The following is a 15,194-nucleotide window of genomic DNA, read 5'->3' as shown; positions in this document are numbered from 1 at the left end:
GCCCATCTGAGGCTCACATTGGGGCTGCCTTGTTCAATCAAGGGGAGTTAAAATTTGAGTCTTTCCTTTCCAAAGACTTGTCCCATTCCCATGTTATTTGCTACTACATTGCCAGGAGGGTTCGAAACAATTTCCAGGGCCAATCCCTAGTTAAGCCCAAAATATTAAGCTGTGCTGCCAGGCCAGCCGAAGTCGCAGCACTTCTAATTTATGAATGAAGTTCTGCAACCGACTGTTCATTAGATCTTACTGTGTGAGGCTTCCTTGTAAACAAGGATCACCGTAATGGCTGAGATACCCCTCAGTATGCAGCCAAGTACTGCCTAAATGCTTTTGGCCTAGAATTAATTACACTGAGTTTAGCATGTATTGCTTGTTTAATGAATCAGGCTGGTGCTGGAAGGAAAAGAAAAATGGTTTGTCAGGCCCTGGCTGGTTGAAATATTGCAAGAGCCGTCTGTTCTTTGTTCAAACAGCTGCCCTCTTAGAGCTGCTTTAATGAAGTCACTGCCCAAGCTCTTTATTTGGGAAGATCAGTGTTTACAAGTTCATCTGTCTCAAGTCAAAACAGTTCTTATTTGTTAATAATTCACTTACCAAATATTATGGATAAGATTCTGGGAAGCTGGTAAATAACCAGATGTAGGTTGCAATTTTTATTGCTTTTTCTCAGTAAAAAGGATTTCTTTCTTCTTTTTTAAGCAACCCAAATGACAAATAGTAATTTACCAAACCCAGAATAGCACACTAAATGCACAGGTGGCCCAAGAGCTTCCTTCCATTTATCACACTTCTCTACCACTCCATAGATGAAGCTTTCTGCAGGAGTGTATTATTCAAAGGAAAGATAAGCTTAATCATATATCCAGAATGCAACCATATACAGCCATGCTTGGGTATAAGCCCTAATCAGCTGAGTACCTCCTACTTCTGAGAAAGCTATAATAGAAATAATTTCTAGCTCAGTTAGTAGCTAGAGCAGTCCTCTGTTGGTAGTATTGTTGTTAATTCTTAAAGCACAAGTGGCAATCATGAAGCTTTACAGAGGCCAAGAGAACAAGCCTCAGGGACCCCAGGCAGCTTACAATCTAGAATTCTATGCAGAGCAGACAGGTGAAAAGAATAGGGGACTCCAGCGTGCATAATGCAGCAAGTTTCAGGAGGTCTTTTCCAAACCAATCTGTCTGCTGAAGAACTCCTGCATATCTGCCAGGGAACATCTGCTAGGGATGTGCAAATCAGCAAACTGAGAGCCCCCTTCAGATCTCATTCCAGCTCACCTAGAGATCAGACTGTTCACCTTGCTATGCATTTTTCAAAGATAAACATTTTCAAATGCATCCCACCCACATCAACTCCTCCACAAACCATATCACAAACTCAGAGATGTACAGACTGGGACATCAGATTAGATTTGGGTTCATGTTCAGTTCTGGGAGGTGTGGGCTGGTTAAATTCTGTCCAACAGGAAATTCAAATGAATGGCTCATATGTCCCTAGAAGCTGCACATTACAGGGAATTTCTGGATGTATTCTAATGAATGCATTCAGTTTATGGCCAAGCCTGTTGAGACCCATAGCACCTGAACCAGCATTGCACCCGTATTGCTATTTCCTTTTAGATCTAGATTGTAGGGACTGAGCAGGAGATGCAGATGATCTATAACCTCATCATTCATCAGGCTAGTAAATGTAGCTTGCATGAATACATTCCTAGCTCCATTTACAAAAACCCTCTCTCCTCTCTTCTCTGGGCATCATTACACTGCTTGAAAGGGGAACTTCCAAAGTGCCACATTCTTGTGCATCTGCGCTGTGTCTAGTTGTTGCTGGTTTGTCAGTTTTACATTCCCAGCTGCCTCTCCAAATTCTCCTCACAATATCTGAGGCTGGTTTAAAAAGCTAAATGGGGAAATTCTACTTTTCCTCCATTTCATCACAGGCATGGCTTATCTATTTATTTATGTATTTATTTAAAAATGTTTCTCCTACTTTGCACATAATTATCTCTAAAGCAGCTTTCATAAAGGAAGACAAACTAAAAATGAAAAATAATAATAATTGCATCTAGCTAAAATCCATATAAGTAGCATTTTAAAAACTATCCCTTTAAAATTCAGCAAAAGCCTGGATGAATAAAACAGCTTTCACCTGGCACCAAAAAGCCATCCATGTAGGTGCCAGGGAATATGTCTAGAGAGGGAATTCCAAAAACAGGGCTTGGCATGTTCTCTGCTGGAATGCTGACCAGTTTTATGTAATGGGAACATATAATTTTTTTTTCTACTTTCAGTCGCATTTCCAAATCACAGCAAAGTACACCATCCAGATTTCCTGCTTGATACAAAAAATCTAGAACTAGAGAATCCCCGAAAGATGGCTGTCCAATGGTCTGTTTAAATTCTATTTACAAAACCTTTCAGTTTAACATATTACATTAAGTTCACTGAAATCCCAAATGCTGGGAAATTACAACTATTAAGGGGAAGATATTTTTAATGCAGTGTGCTTTAACTATGATATCTTACGCTGTGGCTAAAGCAAGGTTTTACTCTTTTTTTCCTTTTCTTTTTTAAGCTGGGGGACAGGTAAATTTAGTGAGGACAGTGGCTAGGTAGAAAATCTGTAATACTTCTGATCCTGATTGGGAACCCATGCTTCCTCTGAAGTAAAAAAAGGGCAAATCAATTGCACATTCAATATTATTATGTAGGTTAGCACTGAAACTATCATGCAACTAAAGTTACAATTCCAGATACCCAACTAGCAATGAATACCCTTCCGAGTGCTGGTGACACCAGTGATGGTTCGCCTCAAAATTTTTGCTCAAGCATCCAACCTCCCTTCTGGCCATGATTCCCTGGAGAGAGGACTCCATGACAAAGTACATAGACAATGAGACTTGGCTGCATGATGTTCTCTCAGAAATAATCCACAGTGAAGGCAGGAACTTGACTTGTCTTCATGTCACGTGGATCTTTTTTTGCTATTTGATTATTCGCAAAGCCAAATGAGAGCGAGGACAATACTGTTTGCTCTCACCCTAATATTCTATTGTAATACAAGAATCATGGTAGGGACTTTGGCTGTTGCCAGCAGGACCAAAGCAGTCCAGTGAAGTAAAGGAGATTTTAACAAAATTGTAGACGAAAGAGTGAAAGAACTAGCATTTATTTACTTGTATCAATTCATTGGCTAACACATTATGAAATGTTTCATCAGGCAGTGAAGAAAGTGTGAGAAAGAAGAGTGAGCAAATTTCTATAAAACTTCATGTCCCTTATCAAGAAACTGTTTTGATAATTCACTGGGAGAAAAATGCATGTACTGTAGAAGATTCAACCAAGAACTATGTTTCAACACATATTCGTAAGATATTTTATTCTGATTTAGCTACCTCCATTCTTGGAAGGTCATTTAGTGTAGGCCTATCCACATTTGCTCTGATATGCATGTCACCATCTTGATGACATTCACTTCCTAGTAAGTATGGGAAGGGTTGTCACCTTAATTATCAGAAGTCCTGTCATTGTATAAACTTTAGGGAATATTAAACTGATGTGACTAAAGACAGGAGAGATATGGAACATAAAGCTGGAGATTATTCCTAAAATGTTGACAGAAAAGTTGTGTTTCTGTATATTTTAGTTTTGTAAGCTGCTTTTAGGAAGCACTGCCCCAGAATGTTTGGTGAAGGGTGCATATTTAGACAAAAAAGTCTTGGCTGGGGCATGAGAATCGTAGGATTTTTTTCTATCTAAATATGCACCAAGCATTGCACCTAGAAATATTTATAAATAAATGAAATATATTAAGAGTCTTGTGAACATTTCTTTTCATATTTTCACTACCGTTTTTTTACAAGATGGTAGACAGAAAGAAGGGAAAGAAATAGTTACCCATATGCTTTTATTGGCTAGAATGTTGCAGACTGTTACTGGAAGCTTCTTTCCTTGACACTCTCTTAAAATCTTCCTATAAATATTTCCATTTATATCCAGTTGAAAGGATTCATCAAAAGTCAGAACCAGAATTATATTAAGCTAGTCTCATGGCCAGACATGGTACTCTTCTTATATCCAATGATTTTAAAACAAGCAGCCATGTCACATTCTACCAATTAAAAAATACAGTGAGCTCACCAAATGTTGCTCATGGGAAGACAAAAACAGTCTGAATGACCTTTTGTGAAATAAAGTGGATACAGCAGTAACATAGCTACGGATGGGTCATGAGGGACACTTCCTCCTCAGTTCCATCCATCTTCACCTCATGGATGTACTAAAAGGTTTATAAATAATTTAGCAAACTAATGGACATGTTTTTAAACACTGTGAACCCAGTGTTAAAGAAGTGGCGCATTGGCAGGAGTGAAAATGGAAAGCAAATGGCTTCTTACTTGCAGTTATGCTAGAAAGCAGAAGAGAATGGTGTGAATGCAGGGCTTGAGATCATGGGAGCCTTTGAAAAACACCGTTCAGCCCCATCTCCTACCAACACTTGGGATAGGACTACACCGGATATCAAAAGAGTGGAACTGCCCCCAAATCTGGCAGCCCCATGTTTAATCCCAGCCACAAATTCCAGAATGTCTAGTCCAGCTAATCCCATGTTTTCGTGTCATATGTTGGTTCCTCTGCTTCATTCCATATGATTGGCTGACATGGGGTGACTGCCATCTTCAGCTGACTCCTAACTCTGTTGTAACACATAGGAGTATAAGTATGTTAGAACTGCTACCTTGGAGGCAAAAGTCAAGTGCATACCAATAAAGTCTAAACAGCTGTCCCTGCCCAGGAAAGGGATTCTGGGAAGCTCCCTGAAAACACCAAGTATGTTGCTGCAATGAAAAAGGCAAATTCCACGCTTTGGTTTGCTTTTGCTTTGCTGTACTTTTCGCTGTGCTTTGCTTTTTGCTTTGCTTTTCACTTCGCTTTGCTCAAAAGTTTTTAAGAAAGAGTCAGTATATAAATTCCAGTATGGATCCATAGAGAATGTTATGTACTTTTCTGGTTATCCCACCCTGGAGGAGGAAGAGAAAGGAGACACAGCATTTGAGAGCAAAGAAGTTGTCAATTAATAGTGGGGTGGGGGACACAATGCCTATGTAATTGCTTCTACAAGGAGAGGCTACTATAGTTTGGGCACTTTAGATTAGAAACTAGGATATAAGAATAGGGAGGATTATGACATGATAAGAAATGTGGGGAGATCATTTCTGCACCCTCTCTCATAAAAAATAGAACCTGGAATCACCCTATGGAATGGACTGATATGATACATAAGACAGAAGAAAATAAATATTTCATATTTTGAATAAATGTACTTACCTGTGAAATTCACTGCTAAAAGTGTATGAATGACAACATTTTTAAATCATTTCTACTCCCCATCTTCACACCCTCACCTTACACAAGTGGAAGCAAAATTATCACACACAGCTACACTATGTGAGATTAGCAGAAAGATTAATCTGGTCCCTTAGGTCATTTTTAAAAGAGATAGGAGAACTCATGCAAATAGTTCTCAGAACAACTATAAGCTGCAACAATAGTCAAATAGAACCCATATTCAGAGGCAGATGGAATGAGAAAGAGCAGTTGCGTGCAGGCTTTTTGTGGGGTCCCCAAAAGCCTCTGCTTGGACAGAAGAGAAAATGGACCCTTGATCCAGCCGGGCCAACGTTCTTACATAATGCTTCATTATTGCCATAAATGCAGAATCATTTATGAGGCAACCATTTATTGCCTGATAACAGGCAACCATTTATTGCCTGTTATCTATAACTGGGCTTATAGACACAGACTATTTGTAGGGATAGTGTTGACATTCCAAAATGAGAAAAGAAAAGGACATGGAAATGAATTATCTCTAGTGCAGAAACCTTCTGAACCTCAGTTGCAGTTCATAAGGGATTGTCCTGGTGCAGCATTCAATGAGGCTTACCTGAAACATGCATTATGTGTCTCTTCAATGCATTTATACCTGACCTTTCCTCCAAGTTTAAGGCAATGGCTTTCCCCCCATTGCATTCTCACAGCAGCTCTGTGAAGGAGCTTAAGCTGAAGGTCAATCACAGATCCAAGGACTTGGAGCTTCTGAGCATCCAGCGCCCTGCTGGGCTGTTGACAAGGAGTGATGGAGGCCATTTCTGTCTCTCCTTCTTCCTTCTACAAAATTTGGTTCTAGATTGGTTCCCATCTATGTATGTGTTTGCTTTATTTCTATACCAGCCAGTGGATGGTGTACAACAATAATCAGATACAATGAAATACAATATAAAATATATGTAACCATAACACTTCAGGAAATTTTAATAGAGATTTCAGACCAAACTAAATGACTTAAATGACTAAGTGAATTCATACAACTTTGAGCCTAAGGTTGCAGCATGGTTGCTTGAAACACTCCTATGTTCCATGGGGCACCCTCTCAGGCAGCCTAGGCTTGATCTTTCGGGCTGAGTTGACCTTAACAAGGGGAGCTGCACTTGGAAGAACCATGGTTCAAAGCATCAGAAACAGCACCAGAGAGCTCATCTTTAAGACTTGCCTGTTTCTGGATTCTTTACAGCATACCCTGGCATATCCATTAGAAAGCCTAGAAAACTGAGCTTCCAATGCATACAGATTCTGTGCATTAAGCACAGGGGTTTGAGAAACTCCATCCCCCAGCCTGCTCCAGTGGCAAGAGAACCCATGGATAGCTGCCTCTGGCCTCAGAAATTCCTGTGCCTTCCACATAAGAATTTCATGCCATCTTTTCATTCTTGATCAGCATAATTGTGGTGACAGAGGTTGACTGGTGGGGGATGCTGGGAGGTTATATACCTGGATGTGACATCTTGCTGGACATAGGCTGTACAAGCTTGCTTTTAAAATATTCAAAAGAACCTTGGGCTTAATCTGAGAATCTTCTGACACAACCTGTAAAAATTGAGAAAGTGATTCTTTGCTGGTCAAAAAAAAAGGAATCACAACCTGCAACTTTGTGAACAGCACCAGCATGGGGGGTTGGCTGCAAGGTCCACCTTGGCTCTGAGACAAAGGGAATCTGTCATTGATTACAAATGCCCAGTAAATGCAGAAGTCTGGCTGTGCTCTTTTGTTTTCCACATTGAAACTCCATTAGCAGACTAAAGCAAAATGCTACTCCAGGGAATAGGTTACTAAGAGATTGCCGTACTTCTTAGATGTTATATGCATGCATGTGGTAGGGTGGGGGAAGGAATGTTTCCAGTACAGCTTTCCTTCCTTGTATGACTACAGCTGTTTAGCACATCTTTTCCTAATTGCACTAGTAGCATTAGTATATTTGCATTTCCTCTACAAAATGCATATTTCTTGTTAACCCAGGAGTGATTCTGCTGGAAACAAAGGCAAAATATGATAATCAGTTACTGCTCTTGTTATCTCTGATAACTGTGTAATTAACTCATTTTCCATGTACATTCTAATTTTGGTTAATCCAGTGCATACAAGTTGGTGAGTAACAAATCCCTAAATAGACTGAATCCCCATAAAGATAGATAAAGACAATTTATTGATAAAAGAGGGACATTGCACTTATGAAAGTTAATTTTATATCTCTATATGAATTATCCTTTATGCTATTCATAGTTGAAAGAGATATCATTATCTGAAAAGCCATAATAATGTGAAAGAGAAATAAAATAAGGATGTAGAGAAGTTAGGAGGAGGAGAAATCATATTTCCTTCAAATAAAAGTTCAGTGTATTGGTGCCACTTACTTTGAGCTATGATTCATATAAAGCTGGAAGACTATCTATGAATTATCATGACATTTTAAACAAATAATAATTCAACTTTGAGATAATTGGACATAACTGTACAGGGTATTTAAAACATTCACTAGTGCTCTCTTTTGACTTGAAAATACTTTTCTAGAGCAGGGACCAAAGCTTTTCACAAAAATCCCCATTCATAATTTTCTCTCCCTTTCATGAATGTTCATAGTCCATCTTGAAAATACAACTTAGATCATGAGGTGCTTTCTTGAGTCCATTAATAAAGAAGAGACACTTGTCTTCATACCTCTGCTATGGTATTTTGGTTGGGGATTGTGTAGGGTAGGAGAATTAAAAACAGGTTTCAGCTCCCCTCTTCCCATCTTTCTCACTACTGCTATATTACCATGGTGGTCCCAGTTTGAAGAAAGAAAAGAAAAACGGTTAAAAAATGAAAACCAACTAGTACAGCCAAATCATGGACTGAAAAACAAAGAAAAAATGACCCCTCACTGTTGACCACTACCCCCAAAACTTAAGCATTTCTTCAGCACTCTTAATTTTATACACATCCCTTTTCCTTTCAGCTATAGCTCTGGCCAAGGTGTTTATTGAATATTTAGATCAGTCTTACTTTGCAGGGGCAAAACACTCAGATGGCTGAAGCATGAAGGTAGTTCTCATATCTAAGTTCCTCCCATCCTCCTTCGGTTGCCTGAAACTTCCCGGGGATTCTGTAAAGTCATGGTGGATGATGCCTCAAGTGGATTATTTGCATAAGGGAATAAAATGATACTTTTCAGGTAATAGGCCGAGATTACTTAAATGTACTCAGATGAAATACATTTGATCACCATCCTTTATCATAAGAGAGTCTTTCCCACCTAAATAACCTGCCAAGAGCTTTTTCCTCAGACCAGATTTCTCTAAACATTGACTCAGCCAATTAATTCTTCATAACCAGGAAATGATGCTTCACAGCTGATTTCCTCTACCTCAAGCTTTTCCTGCTGCTTCTGGCTACTACAATTATTCTGTTTTAGGGATGAAGTACCTTCAGTTCAGGCACATGTTTGAAATTTTCTGGTGCTAGGATCTGATACCTACTTACCACTTCATCACGGAGCAGCTTTTTGCTTTCCTCAGCAACCATCTTCTGTCTTCTTTTCTCCAAACCTTCTTCCAGTGGAGATCTTTCAAACTGAAATGCCTGCTTCTTTCTTAGGTCTGAGCATTTCTATCTTGCACACCAGCTCTCTTCCACCTAGGCATCAACTGTCCCAAACTGTCAGCCTAACCATCAGTCACATATTGTGTTCTCCAACACTTCCTGGCCAGAATGTCTGACCTCCTATTTTTAATGGATGTTCTAACTCTCCATCTAGTTTGTTGACCACTTGACCAATGCAAATCATCATCTCTATCTGGTAACTCTAGAAATGAATTGGACTTCATCATTTTCAGACTGTCATCGTGAAGCTTTCTTTCTACAGCAACTGTAAACAAGAGAGCCCAATACAAAGAAAAAGAATTAGGCTGCTGGCCCACTGGATTACATTAAAACCTTACTAGGAGGTCACATATGGAATGCAGATATCACAAAACAAATATTGCAGTATTTCTTCACACCCATCTATGGTAGATGCATGAAGCTTCTTAAGAGGCTCTGCAAATTATATGGAACATCTTGGCTTCTATCAGTTAGTGAATAATTTTATAATTTAAGCAGACTTTAACATTTCTGACGGGCATCTTAACTGAAGGTAGTGTTTTACCTGCTGTGCCTGCACTGCTTTGTTTTGTTACAGTTTTACTGTGATACCTGCTACTTGACCATTTAGCTAGATATGCAGGGTTGAAACTTGGGATCTTCTGGAAGTATTATCTGTGCTCCAGGCCACTCCTGAACTGTGGCCTTTCCCAGGGTCTTTGCTGCCTGTACTGCCCTGATCTCTTGCTAGAGGAGAGAGTTACTGGCGTTGTCTTTGCTGCCTTTCCACAGACCACTGTGGATGGCTAAGAAAAGAATTGCAGCTATCAGCACAGCTGTGGGCAGGTGAAGCAAAGCTCCTGTAGGACTCAACCTAACCCTATCAAGTTGCTCTCTTTGCTTGGATAAACACAAAGCTGATCTCCAATTAACCACTTCTCTGCTTCCTCTTTGGCTAATTAACTGCCTGTTTATCCTTTGGCTCAACAGTCTGTGCAGTTGGTACCTGTGTAGTTGTTGTTTTCAGACTGCAAGCACTGCTCCCTACAATAGGGTGGATATTTCTTCTTTTATTATATAAAGTTTCAAATATGCAGTCCTTCAGTTCTATTGGTTCTGAGGCAATGTAATCCTTGCTGCCAAATAAGGACCCTACCCTTAGAAAGGGATTTGCAGTCCTACACAAGTAAAGGGTTAGAGACTGCCAGGTTGGGGAAGGCTGGCTTAGAAATTGGTCTGTTCTGAAATTGTTCTTCCACCCAGGAGCAAGTGAAGAAAATCTTTGTCCAAACAGTAGCCAGCAACAGTCTTGGCAGCTGAACAGAGCAATTAAAAATAACATGTACTTGTAGTCACCTGGTTGCTTTGCCTCAAAGAGGCATCCGTGCCGGTGTAAAAGAAATCCACATTCACAAAGGAAACTTTTCACAGCCACATTGTACTTTTCAGGACTGTAAACAAACAATATGAATTTCTAGAATCTTTTCAGTATTTGTCATACCTTGCTGCTGTGAGGGAAATGTGAGAAAAATGAATCTATTTTACTATGATTATTATTACATTTATATCATATTTTAGACCAGCAAAGAACCCCACTTTATTCTCACAACAACCCTGTGAGGTAGATTAATCTGAGAGTCCATGACTGGACCAAAGTCACCCAGTGAGCTTCATGGGCAAATGAGGACTAGAAACCAGTTCTCCCTAGTCCACTTTAACACCAGACCTGGTGCTGTAATTACCCATTGCACCACATTAATGCAGAAGTCTGTGGATTTTAAAATCACAAGTGTAAAAGGCTCAGAAAACTAAGTACAGCTCATGTCACTCAACAGTGGAAATGCCTCATGAAATCCAAGCCATATTGTGGAACAGTGCAAAAATGGCTAGTGTCTTTTTCTTTAAAAAAATGAAAATGAAAAAGCTTTCCAGCGCAGATTATGGATTTGCAGAAATGCATTTTTGCAGAGCAACAGAGATGAAGGGATGGTAGAAACTTTAAGTATCTGCAACCTCTGTAAGTCCAGTTCGGAAATACAGCTGCTGCCATCTAGTGATATCCTCCTGCTACTGCAACTAACCCATATTGGTTTCCCTTTCAGATCAGCATCTTCATGACTCACTTGTCTAACTACGGGAATGACCGACTGGGTTTGTACACCTTTGTCAATCTGGCCAGCTTTGTTCAGAGCTGGACTAACCTGAAGCTGCAGACCCTGCCTCCTGCTCAGCTTGCGCACAAGTACTTTGAGCTCTTCCCTGAGCAAAAGGACCCTCTTTGGCAGGTAACGTTCACCTAATAGCAGGAGCCCAACATCTGTTTATCATATTGCAGGGAAGACTGCTGGGGAAAATTTAAAAAGCAGTGTCTACCAATTAAGATGTTTTAATTGATTTTAAATAGCCTACTAGGTTTGTGTAATTTCCTTTTGAAAGTCAGCAATTTGGCCTAGGAATACATTAGCTGACAGATAAGAATTGACTGTCACATTACCTTCATTAAGAGAAGCTCAGAGATGCCTGTAAAGTATCAGCCATTAAGTTGGCTATTATTTATGCCTGAGAGATAGAGAATGAGAGAGATTCCCTCTTCTCTTTTTATCTTCCTGCTGCATTGCTTTGCATTCAGTTGTTTTGATAAACAACAATGAGATGACTATAGACAGATAAAGCAGATGATTCATGTTATGATATGGAATCACTGAATCTCCAATCTCTGCAAGCAAAATAGGGCCAAATAGATGTTAGTTTAAATGTGTGCCTAGCCATCATAGGGTTTGGACTTTGCTTTTCCTATTTACTGTAGGTGCAGATGGCCTGATCCAAGTCTTAAATTCCCCCTTACTCCACATGCTGGAGTCCTGACCCAGATCAGTGGGCAGGAGGAGTGGAAATGTGCCTACTCTACAGTAAAATAATTAACTGACACAGAAACGTGTTTAAGGTGCAACCTGTTTTGGTTTCCAAGGGACTGGAAGCTTTTCTCCTTCAGTTCTTTGTTTAAAAGTAGCAAGGAAAGATATGTGACTCTGTAGCTTTTTGTAGCATGAGAAAAATAGCCCACCAGGTAGATTGTTCTTCTGCCACAAGCGTTGTCCCTGGGGCAGGGATATTGGCAACAGCTGTTGGGCAAGAATTCCCTTGATTCTTATCAGAAATCCGGACTTGTTCCTGAGTGACAGATTGATCTGCAGGATTCTTTCACCTGCAGAGAGAAACCTGATACCAAACCTGGTGGGTTCTATATGGGTAATTTGTGGTGTGGAAGACAGCAAGTGTGAAGAAATATCAAGATGTATGAAAATATTGTCAGTGCTGCTTGGCCCATTGGCTATTTCACACATGTTAAATTATTATCTGAACCTCAGTGAAGAACATGCATCTGTGGATTTGTCCTTAGGTGCAGACATTTAAGACAAGAAGCAGAGTAATTTGATGAGCTTGATGATACCAATACAGGCTTCCCATGTTTTTAAACAGTAGCCCAGTAGTGATCAAAGTGGCTATACAGGAGGTTTAAACTAGGATTGCAACAATCCACCCCAAAATCTATCCCTTTTCTGCTCACAGGACTTCTTGAATTCAGCCCTTGCTTACCAAGTGAGCTGAGCTGCCAGAAAGTTTGCAAACATTTGCAGAACTCCTGGTGCAGAAATGTATAGCTCAAGAACACGGGCAGCTGAGGTTCTTCTGCATCATGAGCAGCACAAACAAAGGCCACAAGTCAAGTGCATGGAAGAGGGCCATCACTTGTGCAACACTCATGTGAGCTTGCTTCCTGGTGGGTATTCATTCATAAGCTCAGTGCACTCACCCGGAAGTTGGGCTCAACAAGAAAGGAACAAGGAATTCAAGATTCCCTCCCCCAAGACATGTTCCTCATTTAAACATCTCTTCCCTATGTGTGATAGTCTCAATATATTTCAGAAACACTCAGTCTTGTTTTCAAGGACTTGAAGTAATGTAATGTGTCGTTTGACCCTAAACTAGACCTGCAATCTTCAACATGGAGCTCCTGGTGACCTCTCTTGCTGCCCACTAGGATCCCTGTCATGCCTCCACTTTATTTTATTTGTTAAGAACTTTTTAAAAAGATCTTGGGAGGTTGGTATGCTTCAAAGTTCTGCTTTTCATTGCCATCTTTATTTGGGTTCAAAAGAGTGATTTGAGTTTTGGAGCTCAGACACAATTTGGGGTCCAGAAAATGTACTATTCTTTTAGTTTCACCATTTTGGCTTCTAGGAAAGGAGTCTTTGGGACAGGCTGTGCCTACCATGTGAATTAATTTATAAATAGGCAAGCCCCATTCCCCTGGTAATCAGTTTGTTTGAGCAATCGCAGCATACGCTCAAAATTTCAGATGTGCTCACTTAAAAGGTTGGGACCCTCCTCTAGATCATAAGAGACTGTGCCCATTCATTTGAGACTGTGCCCAAAAAAGACTATGAAGAGCACCAAAACTCATTTCTAATTTGTTTCTATGAGAAATTAATGAAATTCTGAAAGAAATGGAAGAAATTAAGAGAAATCCTTTTGTTCCATTTCTCCTATCCCTTTCTCAAAAAGTGAGTTCCTGAAACTGACCAGAAATGTTTTGTTGCTCTGCTTAGTAAATTAACACATCCAAGAAACATTTTGTAGAGGAGGGAATCTTAGAATGCTCTGAAAGTGGCAAGATACCAAAAGCTGTCCAGCCTGACACAGAAAGCCATGGGATGCTTAGAGGATGTCATGGTTTTTTTCCTTTTCTTTTTTTGCTTTGGGTACCTTCTGTCTTACCATTCTGCAACTTGAAACAAAGAGTACAATGCCTGAAAATGTTGTGCCCTTTGGATAGAAAATTCTCAAGTCAGATTTCATCAAAAGACATCAAAATCTAGACAGAAAGTAACAAGAAAGAAACCATGAAAGAAACCCTAAGGAAAAAGAAATGAAATGCATGAGAAAATAACTAATGGAAATTAACTGAATGGAACTGCCAGAAAAAAAAATGAAAAATGAAACGAAATGAACATTTTTCAAATCTGCATTCCTAACAGATAGCATTAGGAAAGATAATGCAATAGTCCAATTTGATAGGAGGAAGTTCCTTATATCCTTCAAAGGGAAGTTTCACTGATATTTATATTGCTATGTAAAGGATTACCCACTTGCTTTTAAGCCATGATGTCTATAAACTGTAATAAAGGTGTATGATCAATGCTATCTAAATGCCTAACTCACCATATTTAGCATGCCAGAATTCCCTACAAAAGCAATTCCAGCATGATAATTCTTTTGAAGAACTTCTGTTCATTTTCTGCTCACATTTTCTTTCTTATTAGCACATGGTAGAAAGAAAAAATGTTAAATAACCTCAAGCTGTGATATGTTTCCTTTTTTGTGTCATTGTGCAAATGTGAAATGGTGCCAAACAATTTATGTTGGAAACTTGTGTGCCACATGACTCTGAAGTGGTTAAATGTAACTTCAAATCATAGTTACATAATTTATTCTTTAAAGGAAAATAAGTACAGAAAGAAATAAAATCTGGCAAACTGATGATTTCTAGTGATCAAATGTTTGAACTGGCTACTGGGAATGTAGGGGTTTTATTAGATCTGCCCATCTGTGTTTCACAGATTGCTGAGCATCTTTTGTTCTCTCATCTGCTTGTGGATGGAACAGGATTATTTTTAGGGATGTACAAGATCTTTTTTTTCCAAATGTACAAATGTGCAAGTTTCCATCAACACAAGTGCAAATTTGTGAAAATTGCCCCAAAAGTTAAAAAAGAAAGAATGGACTACAAATCCATAAAATCTTGGAAAACGTTTGTCTGCTGAAGAATGCATGGGTCAAATTTAGATTGGTAAACTCAGCTGAACATCCCTACTGGCAATGTGTGCATGCAAATTTCTGGTGCAAAAACTGCCTTAGAGTCCCTATCTTTACAGTAGTCTTGTGTCCTAGAACCAAATATCCTCACTTAGTAATGTGCCTATTATACATTAAACAGTGCTGTAGGAGACACTTTCCCATAGATTTATCCCACATACAGTGTAAACATATGGGCCTAACAATTCACAAGTTTTCCCATCAATAAAATCAGTCTCGCACACATTGTTGTGGACCACGAAACATTGCAAAGTCTCATGGGTCAAACTCATATAAAAGCAATTCCCACGAAGTGCTGATAGGTCAAAATTCTCATCAGTCTACACTCAGTGCAGTCTGGCAGCTCCAAAATCATTGGGG

At 39.5% G+C, this 15,194-nt stretch overlaps 1 protein-coding gene across 1 annotated transcript in view; it reads left to right on the top strand.

Annotated features, from left to right (window-relative positions):
* Positions 1–15,194, top strand: part of LOC123022822 (bifunctional heparan sulfate N-deacetylase/N-sulfotransferase 4) — a 113,614-nt gene that overhangs the window by 84,202 nt on the left and 14,218 nt on the right. The window contains exon 6 of the mRNA XM_044428884.1: positions 11,060–11,242. Coding sequence (XP_044284819.1) covers positions 11,060–11,242 — 183 coding nt within the window. The remainder of the gene's footprint in view (positions 1–11,059; positions 11,243–15,194) is intronic.

This window comes from Varanus komodoensis, unplaced genomic scaffold, assembly GCF_004798865.1.
Source record: "Varanus komodoensis strain SLA01 unplaced genomic scaffold, ASM479886v1 scaffold2, whole genome shotgun sequence".
Taxonomy (NCBI): domain Eukaryota; kingdom Metazoa; phylum Chordata; class Lepidosauria; order Squamata; family Varanidae; genus Varanus; species Varanus komodoensis.
The sequence above is the reverse complement of the archived record's forward strand: the minus strand, read 5'-3'. Positions and strand labels throughout refer to the sequence as shown.